Genomic DNA, 15,388 nt, shown 5'->3' with positions numbered 1-15,388 from the left:
AGTTGCTAAAAGTATGACATGAATGAACTGATCCAAATGTGTGTCCCAAACCCTAGAAGTGTACGACTATCTTTGCTTTTCTTTGTTTCCTTTTGGTTTGTTTATTAAGTATCACATCAAAACCCAAATTTCATACCTACTATAAATCATGGGTCTTCCCTCGTACATTATAAACCAATTAACCAGAGGCACATACATCAAGAGAGAGAGAGAGAGAGAGAGAGAGAGAGAGAGAGAGAGAGAGAGAGAGAGAGCAAAAGTAAAAGTATACACACAAGAAGATCAAGACAATTCAAGAAAGATGGGTAGAGCACCATGTTGTGACAAAACAAATGTGAAAAAGGGACCTTGGTCTTCTGAAGAAGATGCTAAGCTCAAAGATTACATCGAAAAGTATGGTACTGGTGGTAACTGGATTGCACTTCCCCAGAAGATCGGTATGTATTATGCTTGTTCATGTGTTCATACCTTCATAGTATCAGTTTCCTTTTCAAGGTCTTTTTTTCTTATTAGACTTTTTTTTTTGGTTTTAACCTAATAATAATTCATTTTCAGGGCTAAAGAGGTGTGGAAAAAGTTGCAGATTGAGATGGTTAAATTACCTTCGACCCAACATCAAGCATGGAGGATTCTCTGAAGAAGAAGACAACATCATCTGCAGCCTCTATATTAGTATAGGCAGCAGGTTTTACTCTCTCTCTCTCTCTCCCTCTCTCTCTCTCTCTCTCTCTCTCTCTCTCTCTCTCTCATGTGCGTCTATGAGTTATGGCCATGTTCATTTTTCAAGATTTAACCTAAGTTACTTGTCCTTTGCATTTGTCTATCAAGCGTTTGTTGTAAGAATATATACATCCCATCGTATACAAATTAATTGTTAAATTAATGTTCACTTCTGGCCCCTAAGCACTAGCAAGTTCGTTTCTTGTTTATTTTTTATTTCTTTTTTTATGTGTCTAATTTGATGAAAAATCATATAGGTGGTCTATAATAGCGGCTCAACTTCCTGGAAGAACAGATAACGACATCAAGAACTACTGGAACACAAGGCTGAAGAAGAAGTTACTCGGAAGGCGCAAACAATCGCAGGCGAATAAGCTCTCGGGTTCAAGCCAGGACCCGAAAGACGGCAGCAGAATAGAAACCCTAAGCAACTCAGCTATTGAAAGGCTTCAACTTCACATGCAACTCCAAAGCCTTGAAAACCCTAATTTCCCTCACTATGATAATCCCCCCATGTGGCCTTGCAAGTTGAATCCTATACAAGAAAAAATGATGCAAACTCTCCAACTTGCAAATGAATCCTCTAATCCTCTCATGATGCAAAATTTCTCACCTGCTACTCCTCAAAAGGTTGAATACTATGCACAATCCAATAACCCTCTTTCTCTACAAGAAAACTGGGTCGTTTCCGACGGCAATATGATGATAAACACAATGGAGAATTCCATGGGAATCAACATTCCTGAGTCATCATCTCTTGTCCCGGAACCAGATGGCACAAAACAACCACCTAGCATGCAATTACAACAGTGCTGGTCATTTCAAGCCGAAATCGATGAGCTCTTGAGCAACAAAGGAGCTACACCGCTAGAGGGGCCGCCGATGAGTAGTGAGTTTGATTGTTTCAAGGACATGAATCGTGCAAAAGACGGTATGACTTGGTGGCCTAACGAATTCGAAGGAAATTCAACTTCTTCAAACTCTTGGGATTCAACTGGTGTTCTAGATCATAAGCAGACAGACGTGAAGTATAAAGAATTAGTGATTGGACATAACCTACAATGAGAGAAGAGGCACTATACGATTGTGATTCATCATGGTTTTTTCAAATTTATTTTTCATGAAATTAGGTATAAGGATAGACAGTAAAGTGAAGTAGAATCCTATAACTACTTAATGTATAAATTTGTGTAATAACGTCGTGTCGATTTCTTGTTATGTTTGTCGAATATATATACTATATAATACCACTATTTCACATATTTCTTTGTTTGATTCCTTTCTAAGTTAAGTTGTTTCAACAAAAATGGTATATAATACTATATATGGTCGTATGTTGAGTTAAATCAAGTACTTGAGTCTTGATAGACTCATGAGTCATAACACAAAGTCATGTCACGTAATATTTTGATTCATCGTTGATGATCGGTACATAGCAATACGAATTTTTGACCTCAAACGGTTTTCCGTTGCCAGGAATCTCGAGTTTTGACAAGAAAAGTGAGTCACTGATCACTGAAACTTCGTTGTCGGAAATATTTGTTTTGTTCAGAGCACCTGATCATTAAATGATGAGTTATTTTTTGTATTTTTTTAAGGGCAAATTTGGATCACTGACAGACCACTGGAGTACCATCATGTTACGAGCGTAACCGTCTAATTATATCATTCTCTACTAGGCAATAATGCCTATACAACGATTCCAGAGGAAACCCAATAAATCTGAAAACCTCTCTTTTTGAAATCGAACACAAGACCTAACGATCCCTAAGCATTATACCACCCTTAAGACACTAGTCTATAATATCATAGGCAATCATTTTGTGTATAACGCAAGTTTTATATTACAAATTTATTGACAGTGATTTATATCTTGCTTAAAGATTTTAAGACCTAATTTAATATTAAAAATGTTTCTCATGAAATTAAATAAAAGAATATCAAAAAGGAAGAAAAGTATATACTTTTAAATTATATACTTTATTATATGAAATTAAATAAAAGAATATCAAAAAGGAAGAAAAATATACACTTTTAAATTATATACTGTTGATGCATTTCATTGTGGATATGGCTCATTTCGGTTCGTCCGCATTTCGAAGTGAAGGCCGAGGTCAAGATATCCTCCTATCTTGACCTGGTACGTTGTTTATTTCGTACGTGTTGTAAAACAGTGCGCATATGAAAACTGTTTGCTGTTTGTTGTTGTATTGTTTGCTGTTCTGCAAGTTGCCTGCATGTTACTCACGAAAGATATCATTGGCAAAGAACCTAAATGGTCCCAAGAATAACTATGTTTCATCCCATTCCCAAGAAGAACTATGTTTCGTCTCATTCCCAAGAAGAACTATGTTTCGTGGTTTTTGGTTTTTCACAGGGCTTCTTGGTTTTGGTTCTTCTTGGGCTTATATTTGGGCCAATGACATTTTTCGTTGGGGTGTAGATAAGGTTTGCTGTAAAAGGACACTTGCAGATCTCATTTAGCATAGAGAACTGTTGGTGCACTTGTGTCTGTACTTTGTCTGTATTCGGTCTGTATGTAAACGATGTCCTAAATCAGTCTGTAAGTTGACCAAGTCAACTATCCTCCTAGTTTGACTTGGACAACATGATGTTTATCTGAATCGAAGGATAGCCTCGAAGGATACGCATCATCCTTCGAGGTGCTCGAAAGATATGGTTTGACCATGGTTCGACCATTAGGCATCGAAGGATGATCCTTCGATGTCCATGCTGATCTTTCGGACACATTGTCATCGACAGATGATCCTTCGGACCATCTGTCGAATCCTTCGGACAGACCTGTTATGTATGGGTATAAATACCCATGCAGTGTGTTAGTGTTAGACAGATGCACACTTGGAGAGTTAGAGAAACTCTGCTGGAAAACACACACACACACACACTTTAGAGAGTTTGCAAACAAGATTGTAAACATTGTGCTTGTAACCGTAAACCTTCATACGTATTAATACAAGTGGTGTTAATCGGTGAACTTTGTGTGTTCTTGTGTTTGTTCTTGCTTCATCCCGGTTTGCCTACTAGCTTGGATTCCGCACTCGCTAGTGGGTTAGTATAACAAGGTTTAGGTTTGTTCTCGATCCTCCGAGAAAAAGGGACCTACAAGTGGTATCAGAGCCTCGCTCTTTACCTTGTTTAAAACCGGTTTGTTCAAGATTCTTGGTGTGTTTGGACACTTGGCTTAGCACCCGTTTTTGGTAGTTTTCTGCATAAAAACGCGTACTAAACCTATCGGGAGTGTTCGGGGTCGGTTTGGGTAACATAAAAACTGTTTTTGTGAAACTTTGATTTTTCCGGCCGTATTCCGATCATCTTTCCGGTGACTGGACTTGGGGATAAGATTGCCTTTTTGGGTAAACTTTTTGAAAGTCAAAAAGTTGGTGAAAAAGTTGTTGACAGAAACATCCTTTCTGCCGAAAGTTGGCTCACCAACCACATCAACTTTTCACCAACCTGTCGTACTTTGTGTCAGTGTGTCAGAGCTGTCGAAAGATATCCTTCGACATCGAAAGATATCCTTCGACATCTTTCGATCAAAGGCAGCTCGAAAGATAAGCATCCTTCGAGTAGTCTTTCGAAGTCTAAGGGTTATCCTTCGTAGTTGGAATCTTTTCGAAAGTTGGTTGTCCGAAAGATAAGGATACATCTCGAAAGATAAGGATCTTTCATTGTGAATCTTTCGAGATCAGTATTCGAAAGATATAGATCTTTCGAACTGAGAATCTTTCGTGATAATCAGTCGAAAGATAAGGATCTTTCATTGAGAATCTTTCGAAGGCTTTGCTCGAAACTCAACAGTAATCTTTCGATCACTGTTGATCCTTCGAACAAGTCTTGATCTTTCGATCAGATTGTTTCTTTCAATTGTTGTCTGTTTGTTGTTAACAGTTTGTGGTGTGTAGGTTATTTGTTAATTTTTGATCACTATGAGTTGCACAAGTCCTTGGGATTGGAGTACGGATCCACAACCAGATCTGAAACAGATGTCGATGGCTGAATATATGACGAGTGCCATTCCAAAACAACAACAATCAATAAGTTCATGTCAATGGGCTTTAGTATCCAACCAAAGTCAAAGTCTTCAGAATCTTCTGATAAGCGAAAGTGAAACAGGCAGTAACAATCGTCCACCAAAGCTGAACCACATGAACGATTTTCCGTCATGGAAAGGCCGCTTTCACACATATGTTCAAGGACAAAGCACCGACCTTTGGATGTGTTTTGTCAATGCATTCAACGAAAGTCTTGAAAGTAGAGCATCCACTTCAGAAGGTTACGCCAACATGCTTGAAAATGACAAGAAGGCTTATGAATTGGAGAAAAAGGCCTATGCCATACTTACTCAAGCACTCAACAAAGACATCTACCATCAGTTTTCATATTGCAAGACCACGAAAGCATTGTGGGATGCCTTAGTTGCTAGAGGAGAAGGCAATGCAGCTGCTCGAAAGTCTAGGCATGATTTGTTGAAGAAAGAATTTGAATCTTTCCAGTTTTTGGAAAACGAGACTCTGAATGATATGACCACACGTTTCTATCATTTGATTAGTGAAATGTGTGCTTATGGGGTGGCAGCTACTCAACAAGACATGGTGAACAGGTTTGCTGACGCCCTACCCCCAAAATGGAGTTCGTTTATTGAGCTGTTGAAGCATACTAAAGCTCTAGATGAGATTAACATCTATGAGTTCATTCAGAAGCTGGAACATAAAAATGATGAAGAAATTAGGAAAGCAAGGCGTGCTCCAGCTCCTCAAAATACAGAAATGTATTTGCCTGGTTTTGGTCCTTCAGCTAGTTCTGTTCAGCAACCGAAGCTTCAAACTGCTTTTGTGTCCAATACGAGTTCCTTTCCATTTCCTCAATCAACAGCTGCTCCACCACAACCTCAATTCGATCCGAGGTCTTACATTCCTGTTCCAACACAGCCACAACCACAACCTCAACAACAACAACAGCAAGCTCACTATACAAGCAATCCTCAACCTCAATCCCAAAGTCATCACACAATCCGAGTCGACAACTCAAATCTTTCACACCTTAGTATTGAAGTTGCTAAGGAACATATGGAAATTATCAACACCATGGTCAGTGCTTACTGTGGTTTGGTAGCTGGTCAGCTTGGAAACATCAACATGACCAATGAAGATTATGATCAGATCGACAAGGAAGAAATGGAGTTGATGGATATTAAATGGGCTTTTGCTAGTGCGGTTAGAAGGGCAAAAGATTTCATGGCGAGAACTGGAAGAACTTCGTTGGAAGGAAAGAAAAACACGAAGTATGGGTTTGATATTAATGCCGTCACGTGCTTTAATTGTGGCGAGAAAGGGCACTTTAAACGTGAGTGCACTCGACCAACAAAACACGGCAATCACAACCCGTTCAGAAACCAGACTAATGCGAATGCCCAACAAGAAAACCGTGAACGGAGGATGGTGGCAGTGAATAACAATCAGGGACAGCCTGGAGCTACCAATCACAATCGGGCTTTGGCTGTTCAAGCTGATGAAGGATGTGACTGGTCAGTGCAGTTTGGTGAAGGTGATCAAGGAAGTGGAACTGCATTGTATGCTAAAGTCATCGAGCAGGTTCATAAAGAAGAATCTTCTGGGAGCGATGACAGTTCTGGTTATTCGGGCAGTTCGGATGAAGAAGGCTCTGTTTCTGGGGATAATCACTCAGAGCCTGATGTGAATGAAGAAGGAGATGATGATATACAGGAGCTACTGAATGAAGCTGATGAGCTTAAATGTCAGAAATCAATTCTGATTAGGAAGGCTGCTGCTACCTCAACGGAAATGGAAAAGCTATTCTCTGAAGATGGAGCTTTTTCTTTTCAAACTGCCTTTATGGCAAATGGTTCAGCCTCTACTAGTCAGGTAACTTCTGAACCTCCTGCTCCTAGTATTTGTAAATCATGTGCAGAGATGAAGCTTGAATCAGAAAAGCTTCATAGTCATAATCAGAATTTGGTTATTGAACTGTCAAAATGCCAAGAGGCAAACATGGCTTTAACCCGGAATGAAAAAGAATTTAAATCTGTAATAGAAACATTAAAGAAAAATGTGTCCGAGGTTAACAAAGTAGTTTACCACAAACAAGTAAGTATAAATGAGTACATTAACCTTGTGGAAGAAACTAAGAAGCAATTAGCCATTGCCCAATGCAAGCATGATGCGATCAAACAGAAATTGGATAGTTATTCTAACTCCCGATTTGTGCTTGATCACATCATAGACGTTCAACAACTGAAAGGTAACGTGAAAGGTGTAGGGTATAAGGCGTGTCCACCCCCTTTGATGGACAACTATACCAAGATGCCCGATGAAGAGGAAATGCCTCGGTATGAACCCAGTGTGCCTTTGAACTTTGAGGAATTTTCTACTGGCCTAGGGTTCAAATCGGACAGTTCTTCAAACACAGCCCCTAAGGAACAAGAAACTTCACCATCCATGAAACAAAGTCCTCCAATTATCGAGGACTATGAGACATCGGATGATGAATCAGATGTGGCTGTAAGTGATCAGGATAAATCACTTGGCAAGATGAAAGGAGTAGATATTCCACGAGAGAATCACATCCTTTGTGATCCTGATACTCCTGAGGTTCCATCTGTTAAAGAGCAAGTGATTGATCCTGTCAAGGTTGAAAAGAAGGCGGTGTCTACTGTTAAAAGCAGTAATGTGTTGTATACCTTGGTTGGAGATAGTAAAATCTATTCAGATCACGTTTTTCCAATTAAAAATGTAAATAAATCTTTGATTGATAAAGTCTTTGAAGACAATACAAACAAATTTTTGGGAAAAACTCTACCAGGAATTGTGGTAACACAATGTGATCCAATTCCTAAATCTGAAATTAGAAAACAGTTTAGGAATCAGAAATCTTCAACCACTCTACAACCTAGTGCTTCTAAAGGTAAACAACCAATCAATCGAGCTCAAAAGCCTGAAACAACAAGAGCTCGAGTTCAAAAGAAAGAAAAGGATGTCAAGTTTGTGTCATCCAAGGGTACTGATAAGATTGAAACTTTTGAAAACAAATCTAATACAGATTTTGTAAAACAAGTCACAATCTTAAAACGAAACAGTGATAACAATTACACTCAACACACAAACGGGTGTGATGAAAAGGCTAGTACCTCTGGGTCCACGACCTCAACATCTGGTAGTCGATCAGGTTCTCCTAAGTCTGTTGAAAGGAGAACTTGTTTCAAATGTGGAGAAATTGGGCACATTATCAGAAATTGCCCAAATGCTCCAAAGAAGAAAATGGTTGAAAAAGCTTCACCTGAAACAGTTCACCCTCAACGTCGGTCAGTTTCACCTAAACAAGATAAACGAACTGTAAAAGAACAAGAAACTAAACAACGACGTAAGAACATAAAAACTGTTGAAAAAGCTTTAAAATCTGAAGTTAAAACAGTTCAGAAGGAACCAAGTGTGTCACAACCTGTTAAACCAGAATCTTCAAAAACTGGTAGGCACAGACAAACTTGGTTACCTAAGTCGGGTGACAATTCAGGGGGAGCAGTTGTTCTTGAAAACCATCAAGAGATAGAGCTTACGTATCGTGATGCCAAGGGACGACCCAAGACCACTAAGGCTTGGGTCCCCATTCTCAACTGATGTGTTTAATTGACATGTGCAGGATGTTCTAGGAGGAACTATTAATAGTCATTGGATTGTTGATAGTGGAGCATCCAGGCACATGACTGGCGACTTACGGCTCCTGTATGACGTGAGAAATATCAGAGGAGGGTATGTTGCCTTTGCGGGTGATAAAGGAGGGTACATCACTGGAGAAGGAAGTATCTCCAATGGCATCGTGTGCTTTGATAAGATCAATTATGTGAAGCAAATTGATCACAATCTTCTCAGTGTGTCGCAAATCTGCGATAAAAAGTTCTCAGTGATTTTTGATGATGCTGGCTGTTATGTGCTGAAGCCTGGATTCAAAATTCCACAAGAATGGGTTCTCTTATCGGCTCCGAGAGTTAATGATCTTTATATTCTCGATATGAGCCAAGCGATTACTACATCTGCACAAGTTACTTGTTTTGTCTCAAAAGCCACAGAAAAGGAGTCTATATCTTGGCACAGAAGAATGGGACACATTCACTTGAGAAAAATGAACCATTTGGTGAAAAATAATCTTGTGAATGGTGTGCCTGTGAGAAGTTTTCATCTACAAGATATCTGTGTCTCGTGCCAAAAGGGGAAGCAAACGAAGAAGTCTCACCCTTTGAAGAAAATCAACACTGTCAGCATGCCTCTCGAACGTCTTCATATGGACCTTTTTGGACCTATGAAGCACAAGACAACGTTTGGTGATGCTTATTGTTTAGTAGTTACTGATGACTACTCTAGATTTTCTTGGGTATCTTTTATGGCACACAAGAGTGAAACTCCTGGCATCCTCAAGGATCTTCTTACAATGTTGGAGAATCTCTATACGTTGAAAGTGAAAAGGATCCGAAGCGACAATGGAACTGAATTCAAGAATCAAGTTATGGATGAGTTTTGTACTTCTAAAGGCATTCTTCATGAGTACAGTTCTCGTTATACTCCACAACAAAATGGTGTCGCTGAGAGGAAGAATCGAACTATTATTGAAACTGCAAGAACAATGTTAGTAGAGTCGGAACTCCCTATTCAATTCTGGGGAGAGGCTGTATCGGCTGCATGCTACACGTTGAACAGAGTTCTTACAGTTAAGAGACATGGCAAGACTTGCTTCGAACTCCTTCAGAGAAGGAAACCGGATCTTTCTTACCTTGAACCGTTTGGTGCTCCTTGTACTATGATTGAGCCGGATGGAAAGTTTGGTGCACGAGCTATCGAGGGTTTCTTCCTTGGATATGCAACTCCGAATTTTCGTGTTTGGAATCTAGCTACCAAAAAGATTGAGCTATGGAGTGAAGTTAGGGTTCAAAGGTACACGAGTCCTGTTAGGGCTCCGGGTGATCCGTGGATGTTCGATTATGATGGGCTATTTGACTCCTTCAATCTGCCAACCTTTGACGAAGAATCAGCAGCGGCTCGAATGTTGTTGGAAAGTGACAACGCTGCTGTCTCGCCATTGGTTAGACCTATTGTTGTTGACCCTCAAGCTTCTACGTCAGTCAACAATATGGTTCAAAATGAGGTTTATGAAGATGCTGCTGATTATAATGACTCTTCTGAAGATGATGAATATCATGATGCAGCCGAAGGATCTTCAGCTCCAGCTGCTCCTGTTCAAGGTGCCTCTGGGGATACACCTCATACGCAGAATATAGATACTGCTGAAGGGAATGCATCCACTTCTAACCACATTCCTGGTGTGGAGTTGGTTGTTGATCTTAATCTGAACAATTTGGGTATCAATGCACGTGTGCCAGATAATCCTGAAATGCGGATTCACGATACCCATCCCCAGCAGAATATCATAGGAGATGTCCATCGCGGGGTGCAGACGCGTAATCAGCTGAGAAACAACCGGAATGCTGGTTTGTATTCAGCTATAAGAGAGTCTGGTCAACAAAATGACTGGTCCTTCGCGTGTTATGTGTCACAAGAAGAACCAAAGTCGTGGAAAGAAGCATTGAAAGACAGTGCTTGGGTTGAGGCCATGCAGGAAGAATTACAGCAATTTCACAAGCTGGGTGTTTGGAAGCTTGTTGAAAAGCCTGAGAACTACAAGAAGATTGGCACTCGATGGGTCTTCAAATGCAAGAAAGACGACCGTGGAGTGGTTATTCGAAACAAAGCTCGTTTAGTCGTTCAAGGTTTTCGTCAGATAGAGGGGATCGACTACAACGAAGTCTATGCACCAGTTGCACGTCTGGAAGCTATTCGGATCTTTCTGGCTTATGCATCATTCAAAGGATTCAAAGTTTACCAGATGGACGTCAAAAGTGCATTTTTACATGGTGTGGTTGAAGAAGAGGTATATGTCGAACAGCCTCCAGGTTTTGAAGATCCTGTTCATCCCGATCGGGTTTGGTTGCTCAACAAAGCTCTATATGGTCTTCATCAAGCGCCACGAGCTTGGTATGCAACCCTATCTACATATCTGTTGGAGAACGGTTTTCGAAGAGGTCTTATCGATTGTACTCTCTTCATCAAAGAACAAGATGGAGATCTTCTTCTGGTACAGGTATATGTTGATGATATTATTTTTGGTTCTACTAATGATGTTTTGTGTAGGAATTTCGAGCGCATCATGCAGGATAAGTTCGAGATGAGTGCTATGGGGGAAATGAATTTCTTTTTGGGCCTACAAGTGCAACAAACGGAGTCTGGGATATTCATTCATCAGACTAAATATGTTGGTGACATCTTGAGCCGGTTCCAGATGTCCGATGCAACGCCCATTGGTACCCCATTGCCAACTAATCATGGAATAACTCCTGACTTGAAGGGTGAACCTGTTAGCCCTTCATACTATCGCGCGATGATCGGATCCCTTATGTACCTCACAGCATCAAGGCCAGATATAATGTACCCAACGTGCCTGCTTGCCAGATATCAAGTTAACCCGAAGGCCTCACATCTTGCAGCTGTCAAAAGGATTTTTCGGTATTTGAAGGCTTATCCAGACACCGGTCTGTGGTATCCTAGGGATAATAACTTTGACTTGGTCGCATTCAGTGATTCTGATTTTGGCGGATGTAAAATCGACGGCAAATCCACAACGGCTGGATGTCAGTTTTTAGGAAATCGCCTAGTCACATGGCAGTGCAAGAAGCAGACGTGTGTAGCTACATCAACATGCGAAGCTGAATACATTGCTGCCTCAAGTTGTTGTTCACAAGTTCTCTGGATCCAACAACAATTGCGGGACTACGGTTTTGAATTCCTAACTACTCCTATATACGTTGATAATTCTGCTGCTTTAGATATCACTAAAAATCCTGTGCAGCATTCAAAGACCAAACACATCGAAATCAAATATCACTTCATACGTGACTGCTTTGAGAAAAGGCTAATCGATGTTGTTAAGGTCCACACCGATGACCAACGTGCCGACTTATTTACCAAAGCCTTTGACAAATCTAGATTTGACTTCTTATTATTGGTAAACGGCATTAAGGTCAAGCAAGAGTAAACCAACATCGGAAAATCATTTTTGTAAATACCTTTGTGTTTTTAAATTTATCTTAGTTTGTTGATTTTAGGGGGAGTAAATCCAAAAATCGGAAAATACAAAAACATTGAAAAATTTCAAAAACACAAAAACAATAGAAAAACAAAAATGAGTTTCCTGGCGAGCAAAAGAGAAAATGATAGTACATCAGTGGTCTATCCAAACCTCTTTAAACCTTAAATGCAAAACGATAAGCAGCTCTATATAAGATGTATCGGTAGGCTCACAATCATTTTAAAGTGTGCAGGGTGATATAAATCTTAATCGACTGAAGACCAGGTGGGAACCATTCATTGGCATATGGTCTTAGTACCGAAATTTCGTTTGATAGATTGCCGAGGTTCTGAGATATTCGGTCTTTATGCTGCTTATCATCTGGGTATCATGGTTGTATCTTTTACCGAAAAATAACGGGGACGCAAGTCTAGATCTTCCATGATACTATACATACGTGTACATATTGCATACTGCATTCGACCTCAATAAGTGATAAACAATCACATGTCCAAATCAAATAAGTGATAAAATATCACATTTATCCGGGTGTCAAGTTCGTCTCTCTGCTGTACGGAAGTACTGACCTGTTCACGGACTTGCACCTGTGCCCTCATGCATATGAAATTCAAGTTCCTCATCAATAAGTGATTATATCACAAAGGACTTGTTTTCAAATCAAAATAAGTGAGTATCTCACAATTTATACGGTCAAACAGATGATAATCGGTATACTCACCGGTAAGATGAACTCTCGTGCATACCTTGATACGGGAATGTGTCGTGATGTGGATGAACACCGGTCGGTAAGTATAAATCATACATTAACGTATCCTCTAAACATGATTACATCTGATAAGTTGAGCTTAAGTGGACAACAATACCGATAATTGTTATAGGATGCTTATTTCAATGTTAATTAACTGAGCAACAAGAGTGTTTGGCATGACCGTACACTGATATGATTCTCTTACCCTCGAAACTCGCAAAAAGAATGTCTGTATATATTTACTTACTACTTAACTTTTATTGTTCTTCTTTTAAACAGTTTCGTCGTTTGGTGCATATCAGCACGACATTAGCGGTGATGTCGTTTGATAACACTCAAAGGATTTTAAATTGTTGTCTTTTACTTTCAAAAATACCAAAAAGATTTTAGGTGTGTTTTAATATAAACTTTATAAAAGCCAAAAAGATTTTATTTCTGCTTTATTTTCGATCGTACGATGTTGGAGCTCAAGTCTTCGTTGCCTGAAACCTGAACGAAAACCAAACTGACTAAATCTTCATAAACGGTCGAAATTTGCATGCTTTGAAAGTTAGAATTTAAAATTTGAAAAATTTATTAAACTTTCAAACTGTCGGACGGTGCTTGATTGTGACATGGTCATTCGTGTGTCATTTGCTTATACTATGTTCCAAGCAGTTGTTCTCATTACGCGTTTAGATTTCTTGCATGTGCAGATTCTAAAGGCTAGGAGAACATGGTCGATGACAAGCTTTGGAATGAAGACACGACGAGAAGGCACTCAAAAGATGAAGATGATCGAGTTGCCGCTGGCTATCATCAACACCACAAGGATCTCACTTCATAAAGTTAAAGTATTTCACGAGCATAACTCAAGGGGGAGCTTATGTTAAGGGGGAGTTTGTTAACACACTGCCTACATGATACGGGTAGTTTGTTGATACACTCTCTGCTTTCAAGACGTGAAGACTTTGAAGATCCTCCGACCATGAAGACTTGAAAGGACATCAGAGTTTTGGAAACTCGAAGACCAAAGACTGTCGAAGTTCGAGACAAGTCTACATCTATAGAAGATAAAGACAAGATAAAGACAAAGCTACAGCCAAGGGGGAGTTTGTTGGTGCACTTGTGTCTGTACTTTGTCTGTATTCGGTCTGTATGTAAACGATGTCCTAAATCAGTCTGTAAGTTGACCAAGTCAACTATCCTCCTAGTTTGACTTGGACAACATGATGTTTATCTGAATCGAAGGATAGCCTCGAAGGATACGCATCATCCTTCGAGGTGCTCGAAAGATATGGTTCGACCATGGTTCGACCATTAGGCATCGAAGGATGATCCTTCGATGTCCATGCTGATCTTTCGGACACATTGTCATCGACAGATGATCCTTCGGACCATCTGTCGAATCCTTCGGACAGACCTGTTATGTATGGGTATAAATACCCATGCAGTGTGTTAGTGTTAGACAGATGCACACTTGGAGAGTTAGAGAAACTCTGCTGGAAAACACACACACACACACACTTTAGAGAGTTTGCAAACAAGATTGTAAACATTGTGCTTGTAACCGTAAACCTTCATACGTATTAATACAAGTGGTGTTAATCGGTGAACTTTGTGTGTTCTTGTGTTTGTTCTTGCTTCATCCCGGTTTGCCTACTAGCTTGGATTCCGCACTCGCTAGTGGGTTAGTATAACAAGGTTTAGGTTTGTTCTCGATCCTCCGAGAAAAAGGGACCTACAAGAACACATCAGAGAGTTTTGAAGGTTTTCTTATTGTTTCATCTTGTAACAAAAACTCTTCTGTTGAATACATTTTGTGCATTAAACTTTGAATCTTTGTCTTGTATTTGTGTTCTTTTGCTTGGTTTGCACACCCACTCGGATTCCGCACTTGCGGGTGTGTTCGATAACAAGGATAAGGTTGTTCTAGATCCTCCTCTAGGGACCTACAGGTGATATCAGAGTCTTGGCTCTCTTCCTTGTTAAAACCTAGTTTTGTGTCGTGTTTTCTTCGAACAAATCTTTGAAGGTTTTCTGAAATTTTACTTGAGTTTAAATCAAGATTTGCAAGTTTTTGATAGGATGGGTTAAAAACTTTTGGAAAAATTGTTTGTTTGTTAAAAATTTTCATAAAAACCTTGTTAAAATACATGGAGACATGTTAAAATTTGGTTTTTCTTAAAATCTTTGGCAAAAATCTTCTTTCGAAAAGTTTTAGGGTGAAGTGTTTTAACCGGAGAAGATAAGAATCAAACTTTTCTGAATAACCTTATCTGTTCACCAAATCTTCACCAACTTTCACAAATATCCATACCTGCGAATCACCAAAGTCAAAGAAAAACCCATTTTTTGTCTTGTTTCAAAGAAAAACCATTTCAGAGATAAGGTCAAAGAAATATACTTGTGAGTCAACGAAGAACCTTGTTTTTTTAATCTTATCCTAAGAAGAACATTCTTCTTGGCTTTTGTCTTATTCAAAGAAGAACATTCTTCATGGCTTTTGTCTTATTCAAAGAAGAACATTCTTCTTGGCTTTTGTTTTATTCAAAGAAAAACATTCTTCACCAAGCTTTACAGGAAGTTCACAGAGACTGTTTAAGTTGTTTGTTTTTCAGTTCAATATGAGTTTAGACTAGTGGGGTGGGAAACCTGATCTTGAGATGTATTATGGAAATTGTGGAGGTACTAGCACTGTTACAAGAAATATGTATGGTGAACCACAACCAGTTGCCTCAGCTACAAGACCTGCTCAACATGCTCAGCTAC

At 39.5% G+C, this 15,388-nt stretch overlaps 1 protein-coding gene across 1 annotated transcript; it reads left to right on the top strand.

Annotated features, from left to right (window-relative positions):
• The first annotated feature begins 213 nt into the window (after positions 1-213).
• Positions 214-1,982, top strand: LOC110940216 (transcription factor MYB36). Its single transcript, XM_022181771.2, has 3 exons — positions 214-437; positions 556-685; positions 978-1,982. Exons 1-3 carry the CDS (start codon positions 302-304, stop codon positions 1,783-1,785), a joined length of 1,074 nt encoding a protein of 357 aa, XP_022037463.1. The 5' UTR covers positions 214-301; the 3' UTR covers positions 1,786-1,982.
• Positions 1,983-15,388: the final 13,406 nt, after the last annotated feature.

This window comes from Helianthus annuus, chromosome 5 (genome assembly GCF_002127325.2).
Source record: "Helianthus annuus cultivar XRQ/B chromosome 5, HanXRQr2.0-SUNRISE, whole genome shotgun sequence".
NCBI classification, from domain to species: Eukaryota; Viridiplantae; Streptophyta; class Magnoliopsida; order Asterales; family Asteraceae; genus Helianthus; species Helianthus annuus.
This window is presented reverse-complemented; position numbering and strand designations above follow the sequence as displayed.

What these genes read in the sequence shown, in the direction of transcription:
- LOC110940216 (XM_022181771.2), top strand. Translation starts at nt 302, where the DNA reads ATGGGTAGAGCACCATGTTGTGACAAAACAAATGTGAAAAAGGGACCT. An exon ending in TGCACTTCCCCAGAAGATCG is followed by an intron (nt 438 to 555) that starts GTATGTATTATG and finishes ATTCATTTTCAG; the next exon opens with GGCTAAAGAGGTGTGGAAAA. An exon ending in TATATTAGTATAGGCAGCAG is followed by an intron (nt 686 to 977) that starts GTTTTACTCTCT and finishes AAAATCATATAG; the next exon opens with GTGGTCTATAATAGCGGCTC.